This window comes from Opisthorchis viverrini (assembly GCF_000715545.1).
Source record: "Opisthorchis viverrini unplaced genomic scaffold opera_v5_158, whole genome shotgun sequence".
NCBI lineage: Eukaryota > Metazoa > Platyhelminthes > Trematoda > Opisthorchiida > Opisthorchiidae > Opisthorchis > Opisthorchis viverrini.
The window spans coordinates 243574-256820 of NW_008751812.1; the positions used below are offsets into that span (position 1 = coordinate 243574).

General features: G+C 42.2%; 2 protein-coding genes across 2 annotated transcripts in view; one reads left to right on the top strand and one right to left on the bottom strand.

Annotated features, from left to right (window-relative positions):
* T265_14193 (hypothetical protein) overlaps positions 1-13247 on the top strand; it is a gene marked incomplete at both ends in the record, with an annotated part of 64591 nt that overhangs the window by 42543 nt on the left and 8801 nt on the right. The window contains one exon of the mRNA XM_009172476.1: positions 7704-8066. Coding sequence (XP_009170740.1) covers positions 7704-8066 — 363 coding nt within the window. The remainder of the gene's footprint in view (positions 1-7703; positions 8067-13247) is intronic.
* T265_07033 (hypothetical protein) overlaps positions 1-13247 on the bottom strand; it is a gene marked incomplete at both ends in the record, with an annotated part of 70191 nt that overhangs the window by 41239 nt on the left and 15705 nt on the right. The window lies entirely within an intron of this gene.

The following is a 13247-nucleotide window of genomic DNA, read 5'->3' on the forward strand; positions in this document are numbered from 1 at the left end:
GAGACTTGAACTCATTGGCTTCAGTGTTCGTCTCACAACTTGATCAATCAAGAAATAAAACAACAACAAGAACAAAAAACAAATGGACACCACTGTTTCTGGGAAAACTTTTAGAAAGCTCCCATACCCTGTTGAAAAAGGTGTTGACAAGATCTACCTGGCTGCCAGAATCGAGCGCGTACTTGAAGTCGGGGAACACCAAGATTGTAAGGCGCCTGTGTGCATGCCGCTGCTTTAAAAATGGACAGTGTAGAAATTTGATCCACACAGTCGATTCCCGGCCGGAATCCTTTTTGCTGTTCTTGGGTCCGCTCTACAGGCGTAAAACGAGGTCAACTAAGCAATAAAGTGAGTATAGTTATAGAATAGTATAGTATATAGTATGTATAGTGTAGTATACACGAAACCCTATCCCATCCGAGATGCCTCAACAGCATGCAAATTTGCACCGTACGGTATATTGATGCGTCTTCCTTTCTGCCACAGCGTATAGAAGTACAATCCCATCGCCTACAGCTCGTTCTGTTACTCTGGTTAGGGGGACACTTGCACATTACATTAGGAATATAGAACGAAGTTCGACAAGGCCAGTATAAGTGTCGCCACGGAATAGCTTCTTTCATGTCTTTCTGGTCCAGATGGATGAACCGTATGGTCGACAGTGAATGCCACCTGTATAGTCAGTTTTCTCATTCCTAATGACCCACAGACGCCCATACATTGGATGTCGCACCACACAAAATTACAGTGGCAATCGTCCAAATGAAGTAGAGGCGAGTACTGTCTAACTTTGGAATTCGTCCGCGTAGTACACAAAGATGGGTGTCACACACGCCTTTCTAGAAAAAAACTTGAGAATTTAAACAAGACTAACACCACGTGGTAGCTTAGAATAGCATATTATAATGCAGGCTGGTCTCTATGTGATATTATTATATGTTGTGTTAGAAGTTAAACTGTTGCTTCAACCTATTTTTTTCCAAAAAGTGGGGTCTTAGGCTTTTGTTGCTAAAATTTTGAACATCGTTTTACCTGGTGCGAACTTTTGGTTGATTTTTGGGAATAAGTTTTACTAAAATTAGTGAATGCAAAAAGTGATTGGATGGACGACGTTTCGTACAAGTATACAAAATGACTACTTTTGGTGTATCTCGTTTACTCCCCTAGTAATAGGTGAAATTTCTCGAATGCATAAATTTATAACAAGAATGGAATTGTCAGTTGTCCAGTGTGATTTTCAGGTGTCAACTTTTATTTTCTGCTGAGTAACTTTGCGATAGAACGTAAAACTGCGTAGCAGAAATTTCTTGACACGACACTGCACCCTGAGACCTAACTGCTATTGTTTTTCTTCTGGAACCCAAGTTGACGCAAATCGCTACGATACCTAGCAAGCTTGAGCACAGCTCAGCGTTTAGGCAATTCACCGACGATGTAAAGGCTTGTTTCGATGTGCAGCACCGGGAGTGTTATCCGACTCACACAATGCTGCGAAGTATAGGCATCAACTGAAGATATCTGCGTGAGAAGCATGTGAACAGGAACTTTATCTACTACTAAAATCCTGAACTTTCGTTGGATCGCAATGTTTCGTTTGAGAACTAACAGCATTCAAACATGTCAGATTGGTCAGTATCTTCAGCGTCCATACCTAGCCTTTAAACTTCCACTCTGCAGGTACTTGATCAGGCAAAAATTGCATTCAACGCACACCCAGCCAACCAGAGGATTCTGAGTATAGATGTCGCGGGAGGCAGGCGGTGAAGTCATTTCCAATCCGCTTGGATGAAAACAGAATATTGTGGCCAACTCATTCAGTCAACCGAATCGCTGAAATCTAAATGAGTCCCTATGAGCTTGCCTCAGAAAATTAAGGCGACCATTCTGGTCAAATCTGTCTACAGAAAAACCCAAGCAGTGGGGTTGCTTGCACGACAATAAAACGCACATTGGAATCACAGATTGAAGCATGCGAGGGACAGTGATCTGACCGAAGGATCACGATTCATAATTACACGCTCGATTTCGCATATTTGCACTAGTCTTTAACTGCAGACGTAGGGCAAAATACCCAAACAGATCAGTGCTGACTAACCAGAGTAATCGCGCCAGGACAAAGAAGGACCACTCAAAGGATACTGATGTGAATACGAAATTACAACGCACAATATATTCTATCCAAAAAAACATACGAAATTGCGGCAAACGTACGTGTGCTGAACATTGTTGGACGTCCTGTGTGCTTTTTTGGCAGGCACGTTATCTATGGTCGTTGGCTTGTTCGCTGAGCTGGGCAATTTGATTGCAAACGTTTCATCACCAATCGAGGTGACACCATCACCACTAACCCACCGCTACGCACCACTACGCTCCCCAATAACGCACTGATGATGTCACCTCGATTGGTGATGAAACGTTTGCAATCAAATTGCCCAGCTCAGCGAACAAGCCAACGACCATAGATAACGTGCCTGCCAAAAAAGCACACAGGACGTCCAACAATGTTCAGCACACGTACGTTTGCCGCAATTTCGTATGTTTTTTTGGATAGAATATATTGTGCGTTGTAATTTCGTATTCACATCAGTATCCTTTGAGTGGTCCTTCTTTGTCCTGGCGCGATTACTCTGGTTAGTCAGCACTGATCTGTTTATTTTCGCTACCCAGGTTCGTACACGTATATCAAATAACTCTCACCCACTGGTAGCACATTTTTTATTTGTTCTTCTGGTTCCCTGTAGTTCTGCCTGACCAGGTTTAGACAAAACGCCCTAACCGCTCGTTTAATTGGGATCCAAAGTTAAACGGTGATAATAGGTATTCCGTAATTCCCTTATTGGTCCCCATGTTTTGAATGCATTAAAGAAAGGAATAACACGTTTTCCCACTGCGGGAAAGCAAAAGAACAAAGCAGAAACGTGATACTGATGAAGAGTAGTTAAGTTATTCATGTCAAATTATTCATGATCTGTGGATAAATATCGCTTGTGAAGCACTTTCTGTGGCAATTTGAGGAAATGCATATTCATGGGAACACGTTCAAGATGGAGATTTTTTTTATTCACCTAAATAATTGCCCACAGGAAGGTTATTTAACATCTTTATTGCATGTATGTGCACGTATATTATGTATGGTGAATGATCGACATCCAAGGCGGGCTTACCGAGGAGCAGTAGTTAGTACACTGGACGCCTGTGCACAGTTGGGAAACCACCTCGGTCGACTTATTGGACTGTCGCCTGCAACGGAAAAGATGACAGACCACTGAATAAGTCGCTTATTCACTTCCCTGTCATATTTCTTGGTCTGCAACACTGGTACAGGAAGTTCCATTCCATTCAGAGCGCGCGCCAATCCACCTCATAAATCTTTAGCTATCCGTAACTGTCCATAAAAGACTTACGTCGCTTCGCGAGTGCTTCATAGTGCATAACCTGGAGCCTTAAGGGACTGTCGTCTCCTAAATGGCCAACGAGCCCGGTTTTCACGTAGTCCAAAAAATCGAGGCGAAAATTTGTTTTGGCACACTTTTTCCGAGTTTTCACGCTCTTACAGAGCGATTTTGTGTTGGACTAACGCCACTGTAGTAAGATTGGATGTATAACGCATAGGTCGACAACACACCATGTATGCTGTGAAAAGGTTGATAAACTGAGAAAAGACTGCAGTATGAATTATATATATATATATATATATGTATATATAATTTAGTTAGCGTCAATTATTAAGCCAGACCTAAGCACTTATATCGACCGAGTTCAGCCAAGTTAACCTCACGAACTGCCCAGTGGTTGAATTAGTTTAAATTGATTCTGTGTTCCATTGCAGTTGTGTCCTCTTCCGAGGACCTTCGTGTCAATAAATAAACAATTTGAAAACCAAAAATATTTACTTGTAGATCTTCTTTTTGGTAAACGTCGTGGGGTGAACTATGCTCACGCACTTCGTGATAACCTCTGTTTTCTCTAATTGTCGAGCAATTCCAGACTTGATAACAGCAGAGATAATCCGAAGGTAAACGTACGTGTTCATCTGCACCTGTTAAACCATAAGAGTTTGTACAGCAATGGCTGATACCAGTGGTGTGGCTTGGCGAAGTGAAGTTCCCAATCAGCTACCGTAAAATCAGTTGTACAGCCTATCGGTTGATGCACCCGCTCTTTGCCATGCCTAATAGGAGGTGTCGAATGTGCCCGACTAACTTGTATGTTCAGTTGACGTAAATGGGTGGATAACAGTGCAGTACAATCAGTCGTCTGACATTATCGCGCAAACTGCAACCACTGGTGATTCTTCCCAATGTAAGAATAACCGTGGAGCTATATAGGGTGATTACAAATCACCTATAATCGGGCCGGGGCATAGGTATAGGTCAGTTCATCAAGACCGATCAATTGTTTAGGTCAATTTATGATTCACTTGAGTGTGTTCTTCACAACGAGTCATACCTAGGGTGTGTAAACGTTTGATCGGATTAACAACCAAACGTGCCACACCTTCACTATAAAAGGATCGTAAAAAAATATATTTGATTGTTTGTTTCTAGGATCGTAAACAACAGATGCCGATGATTTCATCATCGTTATTCGTGTAATTCTAACGCCACTGATTCATGGCTTTTATTAGTCTGCAACAAGTTTTTGTCGTATTTTCAGATGATTTCGATGATACATCTGATTAAGTAGATCGCATATAGGAAGCAAGACAGGTATTCGTTGTACAAACGCACTTACACAAGACTAGCAATCTTAGAGGTTTCGAAAATTGCTACACATCATAGCGGTTCTTGCGACAGATTGACCATTTTGGAAATACGTGTTTATCGGTGTGACGAAATTCATTGCGAAATTTATATCACATTGCGACAGAGATCTTTACGACCGTCGTTTACAAACTGCATAGAGAGCAATGTGGGCTCAATTAACCCTGTTCTGACTCAGTTGCTCCGTCTGTAACCATGACAACCAGTCTCAAACAAACAAACACTTCACTCCATAAGGTTGAAACGCGTGCGGCTCGATATATCCAGTAGGTCTAGCCTTACGGACACTTATCGGTTGTCCCATTAAGTTGTCCATTAAGCCCGCCAAAAATATACGGATTGTCAGACCGTGAAACTTGCAACTGACACTGCCACAAAGCGAACATTTTTGTGTCCCATGTCAGGGACACACCTATTGTCCCCAGCCGGATACCTGACCAACACTTGACACCTCGGTTACATTGAGGCCTGTCTGCAATTCGCTTGAAAAGGTGTGGTTTTTTTTCCTGATGGTACAAAACACATAAAACCAGACACTTGCCTAAGTCAGCCACCAGCAAGGAAGATTAAGGTGTGTACCTCCAATGATATCGTGTTCATCATTTTCCTTGTCCATTGTACCGATGGTGGTTACTTTCATTGACTTGCGCAAGCACACACGGACTAACTCCGTATAGTTGTGGATATGTCTGGCTATCATCAAGGTGCAGAAAGTTCACTGAACTTAGCCCGGAAGATATGTGACTGGTGTCAAATGAGGAGTACAACAACCCAAAATGAGCGTACAGAAACTGCTGCCGATACCCCTCACGAAGGTGAGCTATACTCTGTACATGTGCTTACCCTTTGGCTTAGTTGGTACCTTGGCAGTACCAGATCGGGTGTAATTTGCATCCCAGAGCAGTGGGACTGTGATGCCCACGCTTGTGTCACATTTGTCCATCCCAGTTAATCACACCACACAGGTGATTTCATCCTTTTGCTGCTCTTATATGTTACTAGTTTCAAGCACCAACGATCGTGGTACAGACGATAAAGGGAAGCTTGTTCGATGAACTAGTGAACTAGTGACATCCCAAATGTCGAATGTCAATCGAATCACTCTAGGTTACTGGACTGGGTTCAGCCGCAGAACTAGTGAATTTGTATGATTGATCAGACCATCGATTAATAGAGGTTTTCTGAGTGAATGGAGACATTTTGCTTCTCACCCTGATTTTCTGGTGTATCGCTTTGACAGAATAACAAATAGCGATGTGCACCAGTAAGATGACCCGGGTTCAATCAAGCAATGAAAGCATCTGACGGATTCGCATTAGTCACATTGTCCTCCTTGATCACATTCAAGCAAGTTTTCGTGTAAGACCCGGCCCCGTCCAAATTCATTGTCGAAGGCGCAACGCGCTTTCGTGCGTTTGGTACTGATTCAGCTGTTCATCCACATTTTTGGACAAAAAGTAACAAACGGTGCGAAAATTTTTGGATCTAATGAATGAAACTACCTAAAAGTTGAATCAACTGATGGCGGCGAATACACTGATTTACAAATCAGTTTCGTTTTTACGAGAGATACAAATGAATCTATTGTTTACGACATTCTTCATTTAAATGTGTCGCACGAATGCCGCCTCAGGTTTCAGCTGGTGCGATATTCGAGATCTTGCAGTATATTTTGATAAAGGAAACTACTCACAAGGAAGCCGAAAACTCTTGAATACCCCATAATATATCACAAAAGAGGGATTCACTAGAGTCTCCTGTGAAATCCAAATTGATATACAAATGAGTGTGGATTGTCAAAGAGTTTTCAGTAACCTTCTAAATAGTTTCCCCTATAAACTATGACAAGTTCGATGTGTCGTACGTCATTTCATTTGAAGCCTTTTTGTGGGCAGTCGCAACGAAGCGACTATCTCACGGAGCCACGCGTTTTTAAATGTCTTTTGGGTGTCTTTACTCTGCCTACAGGACACTATCCCCTAAGTAGCTGAATGCCTTTTTTGGTCCGTCTCTCCGCCTCATTTTTTTTATCTCTTCAGCACAGGCCTGAGTGGGTCTTCTTAAGGAGCTTGTCTCTAACGATTTGGTTCCGTGTTTCGGGTTTCTACTTCTGTGTCAGAAACAATAAGAACGTGTACCAACTCCTAGGTTGGATAAAGGTTGGCTTTTCTTCTCCAGTGCTGATAGACATTTCATGTGAGCATGGGGCATCGCAAATGAGCCTTGTTCGACTAGGACAGTCGATGTTTCAGTGGGAACGCGCCTTGTGCCGCTGAAAAAAAGCTTTCATATAAATCGAGGTCTTTATTTATGACCAGTATGTCTACGAATTTCAGTCACTATTTTCCGCACGTGAAGCACTCAGCATCATGCATACGTTCGAAAGTAGAGGTGAAACAACTAGATCTAGTTTTCCCTCTTATAGAAACCTTTCCCAATTTTTTAGCGTGTTCTACCAAAATTGTTTCTATGACAACATTTCATTCGGGACTCTAACACATGTATTAATCCACCTTCCTTCCACATAGATACGATAAAGTTCCCATAATTTTCTTCCGAAAAAACGTGAGAGTATCTTCAAAGTCTTCAATGATGAAACATGCGTACATGAGTTTAAATTGGGGGCGAAATCCCAACTGCAGATGGTCAATCGTGGATTCGAACGATGGCCGTCTAAATAAAAGCTCATAATGTTTTCAACTAGGCTACATTGCTCGGCTGTTATCTTTTTCGGAGTCATCCTGATGGCGAGCTCTACAAACACGTCGGGAAGTATTTAATACAATACTCATTGTTCGGAAGGCAACAATATTATTAACAAGTTTTATCAGAATTATTGTACTGTTCTTGCCGGTGAAAATGACGATTCAAGTGGTCGCTTTTTGCACTCTACGACTATGACAGGTACTGTAAACTCCCATCTCTTTTCTAACAAATCAGCTGGAACAACAAAAACGGCAACAACATCCATCACCCTCAGCTGACTTCGATGTTCATTCGGCTCCAACGGACAGCGTGGATGGCACACCGGCACAGACCACCAGCGTAGACACTAACCACACGGAAAACAATCTCTCTCGGGGGCGCACTACAAACGGAAAATTGCAACGCCAACCAGCTAGGCGTATTGTCGCCCTACCTAACGATATGGCAAACGATGTCAACAATGATTCCTCAGTCCAAGGACCCAATCACGTCTTGTCCAGTATGATGAGTGATCTATCAAATGAGCTTGCTCAGCAAGGCGCAATCACAGCACCCAAAGGATTTTGTTTTGCTTGTAAAAAACCAATTGTTGGGATGGTGAGTTTGCGTTATTTTCCTCTTTTGCGATCACTTAAATGTTCGTTTGATTGCTAGTAACGATTATTCAGGGACATATGCCCCCTAGGGTTTTAGAAGCACCTCAGTTCTTGCCACTTTCAAAATAAAATAGATTACCTTTTGGGTACAATAAAAATTCGCGGCATGATGTGGGTCAAAAGCAGCAACAAGTTGCATTAATTTTATTTTCCTCAACCTCAAAATGATGTGCAAACACTGGATTGACTGTGACTTCAAACGTTCCATTCAACTTCCAGCGAGAATGGCACTGAGGGGGGCTCGGCCGATTAGTTTATCACAAATCACACCGTTGTCATATCCTTTCGATGCACAGCTGCAAAGCGAACTTAGAAAGCCGAAGCCTTGACAGGAGATATCAATACGACTAGGAATAAATTAGAGTTCTAAAGATTTCCGTTGTGATTTCACATCCGAACACCCACCTTTACATCAACGGTACTGCGATCAACTGAAAAATGAGCGTGACAGTTATAGAGCCGCCTATGATGTGCTGTCTCATGTACAAGCAGTTCCGTGACACTTTCCTGGCAATTTCACTCAGAAAAACGTTCTAATCACTGAGAAGTGTGCACGACATTTTCGTGGCCGTTTCTTTTTTCCTGCTTTGAGCAGTTCCCAGCCTAGTTCTGGGGTCATACACGTCCGCAGCTTTGTGTGCACTAGTGTACTGTACACGGTCTTGATCGGGGCTAAAAGTTGGCCGTTACAACAGCCTCACGGGTGGAGCATAAGTAGGTTCTTGAGACTGTGATAGACGTATCACTGTCTTGTCTTGTTTAACTGTGGTACTTCCTCATTCAGTTACCAAATTTAAGATCACAATTTTTATGATACTGGTCAAAAAGCAGGTGCCGTTTCGAGTCTAGAGGTCACAGAAGTTCCTTCCAGGACGAAGAATCGGAAATCTTGTAAGCGGATTCCGATCGAAAATTGCCTGGATCGTAACGGCCTTCAACCACGTTGATTCACTTCCTTTGCCTTATACTGGTTTTTTTTTATCATACAAGAGAAGTTAATCTAGGCTTCTGACCTGTCCTTATTTAAGATAATTTGAATCTATAACTCCCTAGCTAATATTATGAACACTCATTCAACTTGAAGTCACTGACCAGCAGTGTGATTAGCTTGTAGTCGGATAGGATGTAGCGTCGCCCTATTCCTAGGCACGAAAATCAAATCGAGGCGTGCGATCTTTACTGGTTTCATTTTGATGACTCTTCAAAAAGCGCTCGTGCCATTTGAAAGCACTTTTTTCTGATCTTACTTTCTAAGTAGTAAGTTTCTAATCTATTTTATCCTTTGTGCGGGATAATTCTCCTCCTGTTCACATTGTTTATTTTTCACGTTCCCGCACGCACAAGTAGCCTGACGTTTGTTCGTCTTGCTTCCTGGAAGCCAAAACACTACAATTTCACCCGGTGATCGATAGTCCGTTTTCACCCGGGTGCACCCTGTGACCGATACTATTTTTGTCACCTTTTGCACCTTTTGTATTGTTCCAAGAGAATCATATATCTTCCACTTTTATGCGAGAGTTATCTCCTTTGAAACTGTTACCTCTTACTACTTCCTAAAAAACCTGTTTCGACAAAACTTGTTTCAAATGGTGTTGCACTAACTACTAATTAACCACTACTACTACTTTCTCACCATACTTGCACAAAAATATCGACCGATGCCTAAAGAGCAGGTTATGAGATTTTGACAAGCAATCTACGCTTGTAGAGTTCGTGACATAGGTCTTACCGAGTCGGGTGACACCTAACGTTGGTGAATAAGGATATCTTCAAGGTATCATAAAGCTTAAAGGTACGACTTGACACCAAAGTCCTAGGCGTTTAGTGTTCGCTGGACCACATCGCTCTTAACAATAGGATTTTCATACACACTGTGGACGATATGTGGTCTGTTGGTATTCGCCCTACAACTTTTGCAAGTATTCCGATTTCCACACTTTGCAATTCCCAAGTCAACTAATCATGTTTGCGCTTTGATGGTACATTCTTTAGTGATGAGTTCCGGTTATGAAACTGCTGATTGATCGGTCGAGGAGATAAATACCATCCGTGTATTATCCCGCAATCTATGTTTTCTTGCTTTTGCGCCCAACTGGATAAATGGGCCTCCAAAATACAGTGCTTGTGTTTTTGGTATGTTCACAAGCTTACTCAGCGATACTGAAAAGCTCCATGGTACTTTGCGCTTGGCAAGCAAAAGTACAACCCATAAGCGTGCTATCCACGTTCGTTTTTCACCAAACAGTGCAGAAAAACTCCGTTGGAATTTAAACTTCAATGTTGCTTATTCGCCTTTCATACATTCTACTTGACGTAATTGGTCATTCACACTTGATTTCACAGATTCATTATGGGTCACATGCTTTGGGTTACTATGATATGCTTAAAGTTTTTCGGCAGTCACTCTACGTCACAGCGGTGTATGATCATGAGTAACCTTCATACAGTTGAAGAAATCATTGCATTGTGTGCTTGACTTTGCCTTGGCTATCATCACAGTGCCGGTTCTTGATAAGGAACGGCCTCAAGAATCAATAAGGTTTCTATTTTGAGTTTACTGCTACAGGGCCGTCTCGTGTGAGACCGTTTATATGATTGTATAAAGATACGGAGGGGTTCCTTAGCCGCAGTGATTGAAACAGAACATATCTAACCACCATCGTCACCAGTCTGGACAAGAACATCAATTTAGACCAATCCTTCTAATTATCGTACATTCTTGATGAACTATTTCATAAGTTTGAGGTTCCGATTTGGAAATGAGAAGAGTGGATAGAGAAAGAGAATGTTGCGAGACTACTACAATCATTTTGAGGTGTCTACATGTAGAAGAGCCGTAAGGCGATTTAGACCAAAACTGACAACATAAAGAGAGTGGTGTCGGTCGGCCGCCATATCCTGCAACGGGCCAAGCGTCGGGTCACCTGGACCCCATGTTGGAGGGTGGTATGCACCGATACCACCCACACCTTTCATGACTTCTTTCAAACTCGTTTTTCAGGTTACATTTTGTCCATCGCAAGAATACCCATCTTTTTATGCTTATCCGTAAGCTGATGCAGGTATGGGAGTTGCTGTGTGGTTGTTACGTGCGACAAAGTGATGCATTTTAGAAGCAGTGTTTTATGGGACCGACAGCCATGTATGGATCCCACTATGGTTAACCAACAGACAAAGGAGCTTCGGGGTCTTTTCTTGTGATTTTATTGTTCCGTAGTTTGACCAAGCGCTCAGGACGTTTGGTCCCATCCTTGCATTTAGTGAGTAGCTCACGGACTGTTTTTTCGGTAATATCACACCATGGCATAGTCCAACTATTTCACTGGAAGAAAACAATTCATTTTCAATAACAAGGGGCGTAAAACAGCGCTTTCTTCATGTTTGACAACATAATAGGGATGTAACAGTTTTTTCTCAAGGCTTTACAGGTCATCAGTAATTCACTGCTGCGGTTTTGAGTTACTCCTTATATCTCATAACTCATGAAGTATTCACTAGCCTAGACCTGGGTATATTTGCTCGCTTATTCTGGCCCCAGGTTTGTACCATAAAAATGCAGAATCTGCATCATTATTTGCGGTTGTCTAGGCAAGATCTGCGGTCCGTGCACGTATCACTCAAACGTTGCTGCTGCCCTCCCAGTCAGTGATACGTTTTCACTCGTTCGATGTTACTTCTTTTTGATTCATTGAAGAAAGAGCCGAGAACTAACATAAACTCTAGGATTGATAGGTTTTCGCTTGATTGATCCCTTTCCCTGTGAAGTACGTAACAGGGAGATATGCCAAATCACAAAGACGTACAAATGTGTCCAGCTTTTGTCGTTTTCCAAGTAGATTAGAAATGCAGCGAAACAATTTTACAGCCTCGATAGTGGACCATTTTGGCAAAAAAAGTGTCTATTGGTTGGTTGGTATCCATAAGAAGGATCTCTAATGTAATAAGGATTTGTGCCACCACGTATGCTACTTTCGCTTATTCGAAGGCATTTCTTATAATGCAAGAACACTGTACTTCGAGTCTTTAACTATGTAACATTTTGCCATTGTCTGTTAGTCTCCTTGGTACCGGTGCAGCTATATGTAGTGTGCTCTAATTTAAACAGTCGATTCAAACGGTCCCTTCAATAACTCACTGTATCTCGTAGAACGAATGAGCATACCAGACATTCCGGTACATGCTTCAACCGCACAGGATCTCGAATCCATACAACTATACCTCTTGATTCATGAGATTTGCTTGCCGGACGATTTATGGCTTCTCTTGCTCTTCTTTCTTACATGTAATTACTCAAAAGTGGGATAATTCGTTCACAGTATGGAACGTTCACTATGGGACTCCACGACTACTCTACTGGAAGCTAATCAGGGACCACCACCAAACAGTTAGTGTAGTCGTGGTGACTTTTCCAACGCGCCACCTAGGGTGCGATAACAGTGGATGAAGGTGACCGTCACTGCTAATGAACTTCTGTTTGAATGAGAATTGAAATGAATATACGAAAAGAAACAGTAGTAGACGGTGATAAGGCAATACCGGACGTTTTGTGTCACGTTGGTTCTGAGATGAAATTCGGTCTTACCGAAAATTAGCCCCACCAGAAAAGGCTAGCCTCCAACCGAGTGTACTGTACTAATGCCGCCTCTTATTTCAGTTGGCATGATATTCTAGATATCACCGTATATTCTCTTGATGTAACACTACTCATAAGGTCGTCGAAAAATTTTAAAAGTCTCACTACTGGTTCTGCCCAGCTTGGGTTACTGTGGGCTTTCTGTCCTACACTGATGTGAATGGAAAAAACTCGAGTGAATCCGTTTATGAAATTCTTCAGCTTCGAGAATAACCAAGAGGTAGTAGACTGTCGAAAACCTCTCAGCAACCTTGGTGAGTTCTGTCAAGACGACAGAAATCATTCAATGTACTATCTGGGCTCACGCACTGCCATTGTTGCATTCGTATGCATTTACTCGCAAACATGGGATCATCATCATCATCAGCGACAGCATGACATCAGTGTTCAACACCGATGCTTCACTGCCGTACAACCATGACTTATTTGAAAGCCTTATTGTAAAGAAAAGAATAAAGGTGGATGGGGGAGGGACTTAGTGCTAGCTTA